The 17,500-nt window shown below is 41.2% G+C and overlaps 2 protein-coding genes across 2 annotated transcripts in view; both read right to left on the reverse strand.

The window, feature by feature from the left end:
* LOC134448156 (cadherin-13-like) overlaps positions 1-17,500 on the reverse strand; it is a 188,302-nt gene that overhangs the window by 37,726 nt on the left and 133,076 nt on the right. The gene's annotated exons all lie outside the window — the stretch shown is intronic.
* LOC134447019 (sulfotransferase 2B1-like) lies at positions 4,450-8,764 on the reverse strand. Its single transcript, XM_063196304.1, has 6 exons — positions 8,626-8,764; positions 7,878-8,095; positions 7,487-7,613; positions 6,544-6,638; positions 5,922-6,102; positions 4,450-5,466 (listed from the first exon to the last, which is right to left on the reverse strand). Exons 1-6 carry the CDS (start codon positions 8,762-8,764, stop codon positions 5,333-5,335), a joined length of 894 nt encoding a protein of 297 aa, XP_063052374.1. The 3' UTR covers positions 4,450-5,332.

The raw sequence follows: 17,500 nt of genomic DNA on the forward strand, positions 1-17,500 counted from the left end.
AAGATGGCCGCCACACAGATATGAATTAGCAACTGAAACTGTTCAAATGGTGAAACAAGCACTGAAATGGTCATAGATGCTCCTTAGAAACTCTTTTGAAAAGGCATGCAGGCCACTTGAAATCCAAGATGGCCGTCCATTTTCCTAGATGGCCACAATACATATTATTGGAATCGGTTATGGGACAAAAAGGGCACTACTGTTACGGAGCTGACAAAAGCGTGAAACTTTGCACGATGCTTCCTTAGGACCCCCTCAATGATTTAAGCCAAGGAGCCCAAGTGAAATGCTCAATTTTCATATCATTGAAGTGAATAATACATGTACATATCATGTGTCAGCTTGGATTATCTACCTCTATAAGGTCATTACAAAATAAAATATATATTGATTTGTGTTCAGATATGTATATCTCAAGTCCTAAGTGTACTGTGGAGTGATAGGGGCCTTTATGCTTGGGAAATTATGAATAATCAATGTGCAATACACCATACAGTATATTGACAAATACTTTATGTATTGTATGTATTAGCAAAATGGTTTTCTGGTCTACTTTGTGCTTAAACTTAGATGACGTGCTACCTAACCACTTAATTTATTGATTGTTTGTTATTTTTTATTTGTGCGTGTTTAAAACATATCTGCGTGTTTAAAACATATCTGCCTGCCTTCCCTCTCTCACACACTCAAGTCTTTCAAAAATTTTAAACAACAGCATGTGGAAATGCCATTGGCTTTGGAGGGATACAGCTGTCAAAGTAGCCTACAAGTCATCAAGACTATACTGTACTGTACTGTACTGTACTGTACTGTACTATACTCTACTGTACTGTAATGTACTTTACTATACTGCTCCGTACTGTATGCTACTGTACTGTACTGCAATGTACTGTACTACACTCTACTGTACTGTATGCTACTGTACTTTACTGTACTGCACCATACTGTATGTTACTGTACTGTGCTGTACTGTACCGTACTGTATGCTACTTAACTTTACTGTACTGCACCGTACTGTATGCTACTGTACTGTACCGTACTGTACAGTATGCCACTGTACTGTGCTATAGTGTACTATACTCTACTGTATTATACTCTACTGTACTGTACTTTACTATACGGCACCATACTGTATGCTACTGTACTTTACTGTACTGTACTGTACTGTACAGTACAACTACACAGAACTGAAACATTTAGAGCATTCTGAGGTCATGTACAATATGATGCAAAAATATGTAGTGGGAATGAGTTATGTTACTGTTACCACTCAAAATCTTGAAGGTTAAAAAAGTCATATGGCATTTTGTGTATATATATATATATATATATATATATATATATATATATATATATATATATATATATATATATATATATATATATATATATATATATATATATATATAGTATATACCATATGAGAATTGTTTTTTAACATAGATATTTCTCTTAAAGGTGGCAAAGACCTACGGTAGGTAACATGTTGTCCATCAGCTGTCATTTTTGAAGTAGCAATTGGAATACTGAATGATTACTGAGTTTATTGTATTGCAACTTGTGACACAAGTACTAGGTGAGGACTTGTTTGCAAATTCAGGAGGAAAAAAAACAATTCTCACACCTCTGCCTACTTACTCAACACCTACTTAGAAATCATTCCCATTTGATTTGAACTGAAGATATAGCCTACATGTACTGTATATTGAGTGATCTGTAATGCCATTCTTAAAGACTGAAATGCAGTCACTATAGACATAATGCTACTTGTGAAAATTTAGAATTAGGTGATCTTATGGGTTCTTCATACACATGGAGAGGTATTGTCCTTTACCCTCTCTCATACACATAAAAAAATATTTGTTATGGAAATTAGAGGATGGAGAACCTGCTACCTTGGGCATCATCTTGCAATGACACTTCCCAATTCAGATGCAGCTGAGCGAGCATTAGCAGCAGTCTATTCTCACCATAGTTTTAGTGTGGGAAATGCTCATTTTAATTCAGACCAAAAATCTTCTCAACATTTTCACAATGTTACATTTGCTGTCAAACATGTAAGCACAGACTCACCCATACTTTCACACTATGAACATTTTTGTAGTTGCAGCAATCTGGTCAAGCAGGCTACCCCTGCCCTTGCTTCATCTCTGCTGAGTTCGGGACTATATTAACATCGTCAGCTAAGTAAAATGTCATGTAATAACAAGGTAATGCATGACATATTGTATATGACATGGTAGAATGTTTTTCTTTTTCCGAGGGCTCCGAGGCTAGAATTACAGCATATACCCTAAAGAAACACCATGCAAAGTTTGGTGCTTTTGTCACTTCTGTAACGGTATCTGTATTATATCTGTATTGCGGCCATCTTGAAAAATGGCCGCCATCTTGTTTTTCCACCTGGATAGCGACCTTTTCTGGGAAAGTAGCTCCTGAAGCACCTGTGAACCAGATTTGGTGTATCACCAAGTGAAAGATTCTTATGGAATATTGACTTAACATCCTTCACTACCAGCACAAAGTTACTGGATGTATGTATTTGTGTGTGTGTGTGTGTGTGTGTGTGCGTGCGTGCGTGCGTGTGTGTGCGTGCGTGCGTCCGTCCGTCCGTGTCTCTGCTCCACTGCTTGTTGGCTTGCAGCACAAAGGGCCCAGATTTCAGGCATGTCAGTGCCCATCCACTAACCTCCTCTGCAACACGGAGAATAGAGACAGCTCGGCTACACACACATGCACACAGGCGCGCAGGCACAGTCATGCACACACACACACACACACACACACACACACACACACACACACACACACACACACACACACACACACACACACACACACACACACACACACACACACACACACACACACACATGCAGACTCCACCTTCCGTCAATCATGCCATGCAGCAGACTGTGAGATTTGGATGTCTTTCTCTGCTGCAAACAGACACATGGTCCACACAGATATAGAGTGATTGAGAGACAGATGGACAGACACATGTAGTAGCCAGGCCTTGAGCATGTTGCTGCATCCACACACACACCAAAGAGCACACATAGTCCACAGCAATCATATCATAGCATTGACCTTGTCCAATAAAGAGATCATCCATTTGTTTTATCCACTGTGCTGTGTGTGTGTGTGTGTGTGTGTGTGTGTGTGTGTGTGTGTGTGTGTGTGTGTGTGTGTGTGTGTGTGTGTGTGTGTGTGTGTGTGTGTGTGTGTGTGTGTGTGTGTGTTCGCGCGCGTGCGTGTGTGTGTGTGTGTGTGTGTGTTTGTGTGTGCATGTGTGTGTGTACAGCTGGGGGTGGGCAAACTCAGGCCTGGGAGTCACAATTCATGTGGTCAGCAGAGCCTTTACAAGAAAGACAACCTTTAAATCTAAATTCATACGGTCACTCCAACATTTTTAATATGGCTATCTAAAACAGGGGTCTCGTGAACTAAAGATTAACCAAGTAGATTTAGGCTAGATCTAAAATAGCCTACATTTCATTATGATGTGCAGGAAGGGCAAAGCTGACAAGTTATAACTTATACGTATACGTCATCTTGCACTATTTCTTATTGACACGTTCAAGTTGCTTGTGAACATCTGGCCCTTCAGTCAATATTCTATGCCCAGTGTGGCCCTTGGTCCATAATAATTTCCCACCCCTGGTGAGCAGTATGAGATGGTGTAAGGAGGTGTGTAATGGTGTGTGGGGGGGATCATGTGTTACTGGCCCTCTAAAATTGTTGGACATACAATAGAGAGACTCACTCACTCTGACCCTTGAAATGCCTGCAGCCTTAGGGTGCAACTACTCACTTTTGGAGGGGGAATGCAGAACATAGTATAAAGCAAAGAACGTAGATTGGATAAGTAGTATCACTCCCTTGACAATGCATTGGCCACTGTGTTGTACGGGGGTGTAGCCTGCGGACATGGTGCGCATGGTCAGTGGGTGCGACGCCATGATGGATAAAAAGTGGTACCATGATGTGGCAGTGGCATTGCACCATTTCTTCCAATACTGTCCGTAGAGGAAGAAAGGGGCTCCCATAGCGACCATGTCTTACTACGCTCCGATGACGTAAGTACTGTACGCCCTCCTATCTCTACTCTACTGTCAAACACTTCTATCTCCAGTGGTTTCATTCTGAAGTGTTTAATATTTGTACTCTTGTTATCACTCAGCACTGTGGTACACAAAGACTGATATACATACTATCAGGAAATGTATTTGAATCCACGTTGGGGTTTGGCCTACGTTTTCACTATACATGTTTTTTTTTTAACAGCCCTGAAATCTTGCTTCAAGACAAGAATGACAACTTCACAAGAGAAAACTACACACAGGTGGACAATATGAAACACATAGACACCAGAAAGTACTTCAATGCATTAGAAGATAAACATTTAATGTGTAAATGGAAAGATACAAATTGAATTCTAATGGGATATGATACAGTATGCAAATTCCCACACTCAACAAGAGCCATTCATTTAAATAGATGTAGATATTTATCACCAAAGGCAATGCAGTTGTGTTTTACATTTTTTGTTTCACATTTTCACATTTGCATTTGTTTCAAGATGGTTACAGTGAGTGTGGTACTATTGTGTTTTAAAATGTCAATCACAAGAACAATTCATTTTGGTCCAAAAGACGTTCAGCACCAATGACAAAGCCCTATGTTTTTGCTATTAAAGGAAACAGCATTAATAATTGCTATTGGATGATCATTGTATTTAAAAGGACGTGGATTTATTAAATAGTTATGGAGTTACATCATTCAACCACACTGTCCTCTTACGTAAGACATTTACAAAACCTAAAAAGATCTGGCACACGTCATTCAAGGGATGAGATTCTTGTGGAAGTCTCACAAAGGTCAATCACACTGTAAATTGTGCATTGTTAAAGGGGCACAATGTAGGATTACGTAGTTAGCGTGGTGCCCATGGCATGCCTGTCTTAACATCTACACCGTCATGAAAAAAATGCTGTTTAACTAAGTTCGCTGAATGTTTGTAATCACAGAATGCCAACAAATCCGGCGTTATGTAAAGCACTTTTATCGTGTGAGAAGAGTTTCCCATGATACTCATTCGGGACATTCTGTCAAAAGTTAAATTAGGGGTTCTCTGACATCGGACCTTGAAAGAGGTTGCGAGAGTCATCATTCACTCACTATTGACTCAAATAAGCATTGGCTGACTCGGGACAGTGATTAATTTAACTTTTAATCTTACATATTGCCCCTTTAATTCAATACTCTATGGTCAAATTTACACTCATGGTGTTAGTACCTCCACACATAGTGTCAAAATAACACAGAATATTTACTGTGCATGAACTTGACAAAAGCTGTCCCAATGAAATTTGAAATTGGTGTTTATCATTTTCTCCTTATATGCAGCATCAAAATGATCCGACTGGGCGGGACTCATCATGTTCACCCAATCACCCGAAGTGCCTGAAATTAAGACAGTATCAGACACATCAATAAAACATCACTTTCGCAAAAGTACTGCACCGGCTGTACACCTTTCCTTTTTTAGACAGGTACAAATTAACTTAATAAAGGTCCCAAGGGGTTGTGTTATCAGACTGTACATACATTTCCTTTTATAGAAAGGACCGTACATGGGGTTTGATTACCAGGGTTTTTGCACCTGGTAGCATCATCACACTGTCCTCATTTGCAAGGTTTATTTGCATTGTTTCAGTCAAATATCATCAGACAACTTGACTTGAAGATTTCAATTAAACTTTGCCAAAGAGGATGTATGATGAGGGTCAGTTGTCTGAAACTTTGCAGATGGAGACAGTGTGTTGGATTTTTTTCTTCAGTGATCATGTGGGCCTCCAATGTACCTGACCAAAGTGGATAACAAAGGATATTTGCAAGTAAACATAATATATTCTCACCTTTCCTTAAAAACTCTGACTTCTGTTGGTCAAAGAAATTGGTGGGCACCATGGAGTAGTTGGACATTTTGTTCTGTTTCATGTTTTTGAAGACGCAACGATCGGCTATCTTGGCCACAATGTCCTGGCTCAAAGTTTTACCCAGAAAGGAGGCAAGCTTACTGATAGACCCCTGGAGATCCTGTTGAAAATCAAAGACAAGGCGGAAAACACAAATTCAAGATAAAAGTCATCGTTGATGTAATTGACCTCGTCTTCCACTCCTATATCATTCCTCCACTAGCACTAGAAACGTTCAGATCCTGGTGAATGTATTTAGATATGTGCAAATGTGTGTGATATTTGTATATGATGCAGCAGGGACAGGGTGGGAGGATGAAGCGCAGGCTGGGGAAAAGAATCCTTTTTTATTTAAAGTCCTGGTCTAAAATGTTGTTTACACACCAACTACAGATTTATCAGCTTTGGGGGTTTTCATGTGTCATTTACAACTTCCAAATCCTCGAACTATGACAACAAAACCAGCCAGCTTGACTTAAGTTAATGCTAGCTCCCATACAAATAATAAAAAAAATACAGTTGTTCTGGACTGTGTGCTATGAAGGCAAAAATATCAACTTACTCTTATCATATCCTCATAAAACATATAACAGATGGTATCCGACTCCTTGGCGCTGATCCATCCCTTGGCATGGTCAAACCAAGAGCCAAACATTACTGTGTGAAAAAATAGGTCAGTGAGTTCACATAAACTGTAGAATAAATATATTCTATAATATATTCTGAAAAAACCCTGTGCTGCATTTACATGTAGTATTATTTTTTAAGGTAGCCTCTAACCAAAGTCCCTTGAGACATTATTTTCATGTGGAAACTTTGTCATTTTAAAAATCAAGCTTTGAAAAGCTACTTGTATGATGGTGCTGACGATCCCATTCACTATTTGCTAAAAAAAAACATAATAAACACAATAATAGTGTTATGACATTATCAAAACTCTAAAGTAACCAATGAAGATCTGATCATACCATTTTTGACACAATATGGTTGTAAAAGAGGGTATGCATAATGCACGGAAGGGTTGAACATAGTTTAACTTAATAAATGACCAGGTCTGAAATGCTTTTCTAATCGCACTAAAAGAGCATAGCTTAGCATTTGCTTAGAACATACCTTACAAGGTATTTATGCAGGCATTAACATTGTATGTATTAGTGCTAATAGATGTATCCCTAAAATAAGGTGTTACCCCTGTTTTGGTCCCCATGTAGCACACTATGGAAACAGGCTTACACCCAGCTCGTCAGAAGTAGTGCAGTACATGTATATGGGGCAGCTGTGGCCTGATGTTTTCCACTCCCTGTCTCACTCCATGGCTGAGTTGCCATTAAGCAAGGCATGTAACCCCATATTCTTCCAGGGACTGTAACCAATGCCTTATAAATAATGGTAAGTCACTTTTGATTAAAAAAAAAAAAAAAAAACGTCACATAAGTGTAATGTAATGTAATTTAACAAGTGAACATTCATTATGGTGTACAATGACAGTATCTGCACTTCCTTACTTTTCCCATCAATGAACTTCTGTAAGAACTCATCCACGGTTCCCGGGTTCACCAGGTAGGAAACCATTCCATGGAAGTGGTATGATGACGTGAAGACATCTTTTGGGTTTCGAAAGACATACAAAACCTGAGGGGATAATCAAATTTCGACATAATCATGTGGGAAATGAATAGGTCTACAATTGCCATGTAGACATAGAGCATTTAGTTTTTTTTGTAATCATTTGCATATCTGAAGGATCATTTGGGCATTAATGCATAAGGAACCGAATTATTAGGCTACATTTTAACACATTTCTCAGAGGCTGCATTAATGAATAGTCTACTGTATGGCAGTCATACTAATTACAGATGTATGAATATATTTTTTTAACAACCAACCATGACATACTCTTGGTTTGACCTTGAAGTAGGACTCTGGCATCATATTATAGTGGAAGTGCGTGGCAAAGATGCGTGGAGATGGCCTCTGCTCCAGCTTTAGGATGTTTGCCCTGCTCCCAGCGTTTTCCAGCCATGGTACCCGATCCCAGTTTGGGATGGTGTCTATTGGGGTGAAGTCCCCTTCGCTCTGGATCACGGGAACAATCTCCTGCATCCATGTGGTGCCTGAGCAACAGCCAGGCAAACCCATATGGGATCAATCAAAGTTGAACAACGTTCGTACTGTACTTGCATAACATCATCTGTCTTACTTTACAACATTAAGGGACTGGTAATTGTGGCATGTCCCGCATTCCCTTCATTCCTAGACCTGAAAAGAGCGAAATAGTCTTTGTGCAGTAGTTTTTTTTTCAAATTGTCTGCTGAGTGACCCATCGGCCATATCTGACGCGTCTGCCAGCTGAGATGTGCGAAAAAATAAAAGTTTAACCCGGTGAAAGCATGAAGTGCTCCTGTCAATGCGAATTAAGGAGTAGGGGAAGCAACAAAGTATTGAGAAAGCATTTCTCTTCAGGCTGCGTTAAACATGGAAACATGTAGGACGCAGGAGTGGATTGCAGTCTCCACTACCGGTGGCAAACAGTCAACTTCACATTGCCGACACGTCATGACAATGAGAACTATCAGCGAGTGTTGCAATCGAATACCAAGGACAAGTTGCCTACTTTAGTGTAGGTCGAAAAGAGATTACCTACCTGATTTTGGATAGGTAACAATAAGGATATCATCCGGACGAAAAGTGAACTCCTCGTAGTATTTCAAACTCTCCAGACGCTGATAAAGTTTTGGGATGAACACTCCCTTGTATACCATGTACAGCTCTGCTTCAGTCATGATTTCGCAAAGCTTGCGGTACTTGCTCGAGTTGAGAGTTACCTGTGACAACACGCCTACTCAGGAATGGACATTATCGCCTCGAGCACTGCCTAAGTAGTATAAAGTGAGCAGAAAAGAATGCAAAAAGAATACAGCATATTCCTTCATAATTCCTTTGTGAGCATGTTTGAGGTGAACTTGAAGTTTGTCGATGCCATCAAAAGCTCACAATATCCTATAACTTAATTAGCTACTTACAACTACTCAAAAATAAGCCAATGGACCTAAATGAATTCAACAAAGAATTTTGACAACATGCCAAAACCTTACAACCAGAAATTACAATTTCCCCTCTTTAATTATCAAATTTAAAGGCTTCTCTACATGTATTTCCATGCCAAATGATTACTGATCATCATGAAAAACAGTGGCTACGCGCACACACACAAACCGTTGAAAATAGGTGCACACACAAAAAAGAATGAATGGCGTGCACATGCTAGACAGTGATGTATTGTGCAATAGGGCCGTGTTGTATTTGGTATCATGGACATATCCCTAGCTCTGCAAGCACAGGGCCGAACACATCAGTACTTTCTCAAGGTAATTAGAAGGTCATATAGTGCAAATGAATGCTTAATCTAATAAAAGGATATTTGGTCATTACTATGAGTGAGCTGTCAAGAACTGTCAGTTTCATTAACACGTACTAACTAACACTGAAACACAAAAAGAGGTCAGTAGGCCTCTCCTAAAGGCCAGTAGGAGAGCACCAACCTAGAATCTTGAAGAGGTTCATAAACACACTAACACATAGAGAGAATCGCCTTCATAGGCATACCTGAAACCTGACAGCAATTACATTGTGTGTGTGTGTGTGCGCGCGTGTGTGCGTGCGTGCGTGCGTGTGTGTGTGTGTGTGTGTGTAAGTGCACGGCTGTGTGAATAACATGAGGCTGACAATATTTCTGGCTGAGTTGTGGAAATCTGGCTGGTGGAAATAGTTGCAGGGACTAACTTCCACACGACCTCAGTCAGCATTCAGCAATAAACTGCCATTCTATTTCACTTCAGCGTGTGTGTGTGTGTGTGTGTGTGTGTGTGTGTGTGTGTGTGTGTGTGTGTGTGTGTGTGTGTGTGTGTGTGTGTGTGTGTGTGTGTGTGTGTGTGTGTGTGTGTGTGTGTGTGTGTGTGTGTGTGTGTGCGTGTGCGTGTGCGTGTGCGTGTGTGAGTGTGTCTGCCGGGCATTGGTGATGCAAACAATTAGATCAACTTTCAATTACAGTAACTGACAAACAAGAAGGCAAGCCTGCTTAATTAAATTAATTGTCAATTAATTGCTAATATGATTTGTGAGAGGCTCAGTGTTGAAATCTGAGGTAAGGACGTATTGGTACAACAATGGACAATGACTGATAGATACATTATCAACTCCTCCAAACATATGCTCTCCTTTAAGAGAAAAACGTATCATAAGTAGGCAGCAACCACCACCAAAATTTACCAAGTTACCTCTCGGGTTGTGTTTGAGGTTTTAATGTAACCCCTTTGCAAAGAGCCTCTTTTATAACCTAATTTTCGCTGAAAATGTAATGACCAAGTCTTAACCTGTTACTTATGGCAGTCAGTAGTGTCATAGTAATGTTGTTATGATGTAGTTGAGTCTTTTCAGCAAAGAATGAATGTACCTACCGGCGAGACATCAGCACAAATTTGGTGCAAGAACAGGCGTGAAAGCAGTACTTGTGGAAATGTGAAAATGGGTCTGTATTGTGGGTGTACTACTGTATGTGTTTGAGGCCATTGCAAATAGTGTTGATGTGAAAAGAGGGTGAATAGTGAGAGTAGATGGGAAGACACAGCGGAGGGAAAAAAGAGAATATGGTAAGGAAGTGTGAAAAAAACAAAAACGTGAATGAGAGCACTGGGACACAGTGCTGTGTGAGGGTGTATGTGCACTGGGGCGGGCTCAGTATCTGTGTGTGTGTGTGTGTGTGTGTGTGTGTGTGTGTGTGTGTGTGTGTGTGTGTGTGTGTGTGTGTGTGTGTGTGTGTGTGTGTGTGTGTGTGTGTGTGTGTGTGTGCACTGGGGCGGGCTCAGTATCTGTGTGTGTGTGTGTGTGTGTGTGTGTGTGTGTGTGTGTGTGTGTGTGTGTGTGTGTGTGTGTGTGTGTGTGTGTGTGTGTGTGTGTGTGTGTGTGTGTGTGTGTGAGAGAGAGAAATACTTGAGTGTGAAAGGAAAGTTGTTGGCAGTGCTGCGGGCAATACAGTGCCACCAATCAGCCACCAAACTTGGCAGTCACACACATGGACGGATAGAAAGACACACACACACACACACACACACACACACACACACACACACACACACACACACACACACACACACACACACACACACACACACACACACACACACACACACACACACACACACACACACACGCATGCACGCACGCACACGCACGCACGCACATTCTGGCAGGGAAGTGGTGTGCATGGGGCCAATGTTAACAACTCTTCTCACTCAGACTACTAAATGTACGAGGCAGCTGAGTTGCACAGGCTACCTGCCTGACATGTGAGTACCAAAATCAAGGATTTTTTTGGGATGGGAGGAGGCCATGGCAAAAACAAATGCCTGTGGTTTTACGGAGAAATACAATACAATACAACCTGTATTTATATAGCGCAATATCTCAACTATAACGAAAGAGCACCTCAGATTGTTTTACTGTAAGAGAATAGCCTACCAGAATTGGTCCAGGAGAGGAGTTTTAAACAGGCGAGAAACCTGCAAAAGTGCAGTGTTGAAGTTGTGTCCTCTAATCTGATGCTAATTCTATTGCCATGCTGAAAATCGTGTCGGCAACTTGGGACAAGCTGTCAATGACTGCGGTCGAAATAGACCTATGTCGTTCTGTAAAGAGAATAGTAGGCTATACTTAGTAGGTCATGTGCGAAACTCAAAATCATACTATTTTACGTACAGTACGATTATGGTTAATCAGGTATTGTACCTAGGGTCCCATATGTTCATGGTAATTTATTTCTCTAACTATTTAGAGCTGTTTAGCAGTATTATGGTAGATATGCTGCATTTGAGTATCCATTTCTACTCATGTTTACGAACTTTTATGACCCAAAGTTGATAATACGTAATACAACATATCCTAAATTTTCAAAACATGTGTCATTGGTCTTCAATTAGCTTAGGAGATGAAAAAAAATGAGACATGAGAGTTAATGCCCAGTACAAAAATTCCCAAACTCTCGAAAATGGAGATACACCGTTTTGCAATGAAACTCTTCAGTTGTAAAGGTGTGCTGGAATGTATCACACAATATCAACAGAGCGCAAGATGGGGCTGTGAGGACATCAGAGAAAGGTAGATAGATAGATAGATAGATAGATAGATAGATAGATAGATAGATAGATAGATAGATAGATAGATAGATAGATAGATAGATAGATAGATAGATAGATAGATAGATAGATAGATAGTACTACATAGGAAGTCGTAGTCAACCCATCAGGCTGACCTATCAGCATGGCAATAGAGCATTCAGTGACACATTGGTTTGACCAGCATCCATTCCGGCTCATTAACTGCTCATTAGGGTCCTAAGTGACACACATACACACACACTCACTCACATGAACACATGTACGCACGCACGCACGCACACACACACACACACACACACCTCCCTCCAATTATACAGACATGATGACAGACATAAATAATCTATCCATCATCTGCCAGCCTTCCCACCAAAACTATAGAATCAAAGGAGGGACGAGAGGGAAGGAAGGAAAAAAGAGAAGAAAAAGTTGCTCAGACACAGATTTCTTCAGTAGCCTACTGTGTGGTGTGTATCTAAGTGGGTTCCACTCCATAGCAAAAGTAGACAAACAGCTAGGAGGAGTAGTGGCACATTAAACCATATAAAAGCTCTTGTATATCCTCCAGTCTTTTAGTTAGCATGCACAGACAGGCACCCAGGCTGGCATACAGGTAGACAGACAAACTGATGGGAAGACATAGGGAATTGCTCAAACACCCTCAAACACCCCCCCCCCTCTCTCTCTCTCTCTCTCTCTCTCTCTCTCTCTCTCTCTCTCTCTCTCTCTCTCTCTCTCTCTCTCTCTCTCTCTCTCTCTCTCTCTCTCTCTCTCTCTCTATTCAGGGGAAGCTTAACATCTCTCAGCATTGGGATAAATGTGGGGGACCTCCTCTTTCTTTCTCTGTGTCTCTCTCTGTCAGTCTATATGTCTTGTCTGACTCTGCATTCTGAGATTCAGACAGCAAGATAGCTCTGGCTCTGTTTTCCAAATGTGGAGGAGTTCCTCTTTTTTCCTTCCTTTCTCTTTTTCTGTCTGTCTGTCTGTCTGTCTGTCTGTCTGTCTGTCTGTCTGTCTGTCTGTCTGTCTGTCTGTCTGTCTGTCTCTCTCTCTCTCTCTCTCTCTCTCTCTCTGCAGTGTCAATATATGTTTCTCAATCCCTCCATCTGAAGTCTGCAGACTGGATGTCTATGTTAAATAGAATAGAGGTGGTGGGGAAACCACCACACTAGATTTCCATAAATTATCATGCTTCTCCAATTCTACACATGAAATGAGATTTATTACCATAATAAAGCAAAAGAATACAGTTTGGTTTGCATCAGCTGAGAAATCATACCGTAATTAACACGCAGGAAAAGACAATTCAACTTCATTTTATTTTACCACAGAGTCACCCAACTGTTCATCCCCTTCACTGTTCAGCATTCGGTGGCACTTAGTTTTATTGGTGATAAGAGGCACAAAGGGGGTGCAGAAACGTCTATTAGTATGCCAAACTCATTGCCAAGAACACTGAAAGACAAAGCAGGATTATCCGCAGTGTCCCACTCACTGCTCCTGGGTACAGACACTGCAGTATCAGCCTGTGTGAATGGGCAATACAGAAGGAAAGGAAGAAACAGGCCAGGTGGAGCAACCTCAAGAACACATGCAAACATGCACACTGTATCCAAGAAAAAGGAAAGGGGGCAGCCTTGTCCTATTAGGGAGGTGGACTTCCAAGATCAGAGGATTGCAGGTTCAAATCCCACCATTATCTCTCTCTACACCTCAATCCACGGCTGAAGTGCCCCTGAGCAAGGCACCTAACCTCACATTAATCACACTGTAATCAATATCCTGTACCTAAATAGCTGTAAGTCGCTGTGGATAAAAAGTGTCAGCTAAGCGTAATGTATGGAAAGACTGCAGCAGGTGGTGGATAAGAAATGATTAGAAGTTTTGCAACAGGTGGTCAGCACGCGTTTAATCTTCATCACAATGTTCCCACAAGGGAATGATTCAGAAAAACAATGTCCTCGGCCGGATGAACAATGAAAACACTACGTACTCTAAATAGAAAAAATCCTGGCAGCGAGTAAGTGTCTTTAAAGTGCATCACACTGCTAACAGAGTGATGCTAATGGAGGACTATGGCAAAGGCATAAACATTAACAGAGCTGTTTTAGTATTAGTGCAGCAGATGTTTCAGTCAGTAAATGGCCCTTATACACAAGCATAGCAGTACAAGGGGCATGGACAGGACAGGTCAAGTCCACACGGCTACACTGCCCTACAAAGAAAAAAACAGTAACTGTATTGTTGTTGAAAATCATAGATTAAAATATGATGTTAACCCTTGTAAGGTGTTAGAGTCACTTTCACCCGTTTTCAGTTTTTTGCTTGAGACAAATAGTATCAGTTATTCTATCACACTGAGATTCACTGGCTTTGGCTCATTGTCAGCGAGGAACATGAATCAGAAAAAAAAATAGTGACACCCCCCCTTGCTAATCCCCCCTACACATTTATATTACACGGGAGGTGTTCCCGGGTGTTGTTGACCCGTATCATTTTGGAGGGCTAATACATGTTTTTTTTCTAAACTGTTTGATACAATACTGATCACATATTGAGTGGACAAGGCAGAGTTTGAATTGTGTGGAAAAAAGGAGTGCAGATGCATGTTTGAGTCTGCTGAAGTAAGACTGCAGTGCCAGACATTAAAATGATAAATATAACTTTTACAAATCTAAATCCACACAATCCCAAAAGTTCAAATGTGGCTTAAGATATGAATCATCAACCGATTTGCCTCAGATATGCTTGAACCGAAAGTCCTTGTCTAAGGAGCTGTGTGCATTTACAGTTGTTAGACCCTCTGTAAAGTCTTACTTCAGGCCAGCACTCTAGCCGGCAATCTAATAAGCATGCTAATACCTATTGGGAATACATCATAAAAAGGCAACACTTGCAAAGTGGGTTATGTAACCTTGGGCATGACTTGAGCAGGGTCTGGAAATAGCTAAAGAAATTTGAAGCTGTCAGCACACTGTCTGTGTGGTGGATGGGAAGGGAAAATGGTACTTATCTAGTCACACACGCGCGCGCACGCGCACACACACACACACACACACACGCACACGCACACGCACACACACACACACACACACAAACTCTCTCCCCCTCTCTCCCTCAGACACCTCTACATTTTATTCCTCTGTCACATAGGCCTATGCAGTTTTGGCTTAGGAAGAGTAAGAGCACTGATGCTGCTGAACAGGAGGGCCCTGAGGTGGGCAATATCCAAGCTGGCAGCTCTCACCCCTTATGAGGTAAGTCAGGTAGAGAAGTTCAATATTAAAGCCAGAGGAAGAATAGAAGAGAAGAGAAGAGAAGAGAAGAGAAGAGAAGAGAAGAGAAGAGAAGAGAAGAGAAGAGAAGAGAAGAGAAGAGAAGAGAAGAGAAGAGAAGAGAAGTGAAGTGAAGTGAAGTGAAGAAAGGAGAAGAGAACAGCAGAAAAGAGCAGAGCAGAGAAGCAGAAGCTTCAGTAGTCACAGTGCATGTTGACATGCATGTTGACATGCATGTTTCCTTTAGGTGTAATTCAGATTACTAATGTTGACAGAATTCATGCATCCCCAAACCATGTCAGTCCCACTACCATGCTTGAATATTGAGAGGATAAACTTTTTTTTGTAAAACTCACTTGTTTACCACCACACATGCTTGACACCATCTAAAGCAAATTTGTTTATCTTGGTCTCAAGAGAGATGAACAGACCAAGGATATGGATCACTGGAACCATGTGTGGAATGTGCAGTCACAATACAGTGTTGGGGGGGTATCAGTGTGTGTGTGTGTGTGTGTGTGTGTGTGTGTGTGTGTGTGTGTGTGTGTGTGTGTGTGTGTGTGTGTGTGTGTGTGTGTGTGCGTGTGTGTGTGTGTGTGTGTGTATGTATGTTTTTGAGTTAGTGCAAGTAGAATGTGCAAGTAGAATGTGCAATGGGAGGGCGGGTTAAGTGTTCAGTATCCTGATTGCTTTGTGTATGAAGGTCTTTGCCAGCCTGGTGGCACGGGAGCAGAGGCACCTGTACCTCTATCCAGAGGGCAGGAGACTGAACAGTTTGTGTGCAGGGTGTGTGCGGTTTTACCAATTCGTAGCATTCCGCCTCTTGAGTTCATTGCTTAGCCTTTCCTAAATGGTTCAAATGCTATAATAGGCTTTAGTCACAATCATGCTTCTTCTCCTGTTAGAACATTTACTAAAAAGCAAAAAACCCTCCAGTGTGCTTTTCTTCTGTAAGAACACCTGTCAGACATTCCGTCTTTTGTGTAGAGTCCGAGGGTGGTTTTACCTCTCTGTTTGAACTTGCCAGGCTTGTTTTAGCCCCTTAATGCGCGCCGTACCTTCAGTGGCACGCTGTAATAGTCATTGAAATGTAACTACCAAAGCACTACAATACTATGACACAACACAGGCCCTTTAGTAATGCACCACGACTTGGTCATTACCATACTGGTAACAACAAATGTATAAAGCCGCGTCTTCCCCAATGCCCTCTATACATGGCGCTTAGAAGGGGCACTTGGGAAATGTCCACGGTACTGAAGCTGGGACTCTCTGACCTGTGTGCACGCATAACTGAAATACTTGCCAGACTGTGACAAATCAGCAGAGACATTTTATGTGATTTTACATTGTGTGTCCTTGGTTAAGAAGACATTTTCTCATTACGTTGTTTAAAACTGGAATGGGACCAAAGTTTTAACATTTAAATGTTGAAACACAGGCTTTGGCGTGGACAGGCATAACTTAAATGTTTTGATGACTGTAACAAATCCTCTCTGACCTTCATCAGTATTCTCCTCTATTTATGCTATTTTGGCCCTGTATGTGACCACATACAGTCTGTGATCAAAAATGGCATCTATTCAGGCATTCAATTGTTGGAGACATTTGAGGTTAAATATTAAAAAACAAAACACAAGGGGTTTTAATTTAGCTCAATCTGAAGGGAAACCACAGCACAACAAAGTTAGTTGTAGCTTTCACTTTGAAGCTCTCTGTGTCAAAGAAATTGTTTTAGAGAGAGAGGAAGTGAAAAAAGGGAGAAAGGGAAAAAGAGAGACAACTAGAGATGGAGGGAGAAAGAAGTGGAAGAGTGAGCGAGAGGTGCATTGTGTGTGTGTGAGAGAGAGAGAGAGAGAGAGAGAGAGAGAGAGAGAGAGAGAGAGAGAGAGAGAGAGGGGGGGAGAGGGGGGGAGAGAGAGAGAGAGAGGGAGAGAGAGAAGGAGAGAGAGAGAGGGAGAGAGAGAGACTTCCTATTTCCTGTTGTGATGACAGAAAGTTCTGACAACACAATAAAATGTCAACTGCAATGTTTACGCCCACTGTTGTGCTTTAGTTTGAAAGGATACAAAAA

The sequence above is a fragment of the Engraulis encrasicolus genome, chromosome 4 (assembly GCF_034702125.1).
Source record: "Engraulis encrasicolus isolate BLACKSEA-1 chromosome 4, IST_EnEncr_1.0, whole genome shotgun sequence".
Classification (NCBI taxonomy): domain Eukaryota; kingdom Metazoa; phylum Chordata; class Actinopteri; order Clupeiformes; family Engraulidae; genus Engraulis; species Engraulis encrasicolus.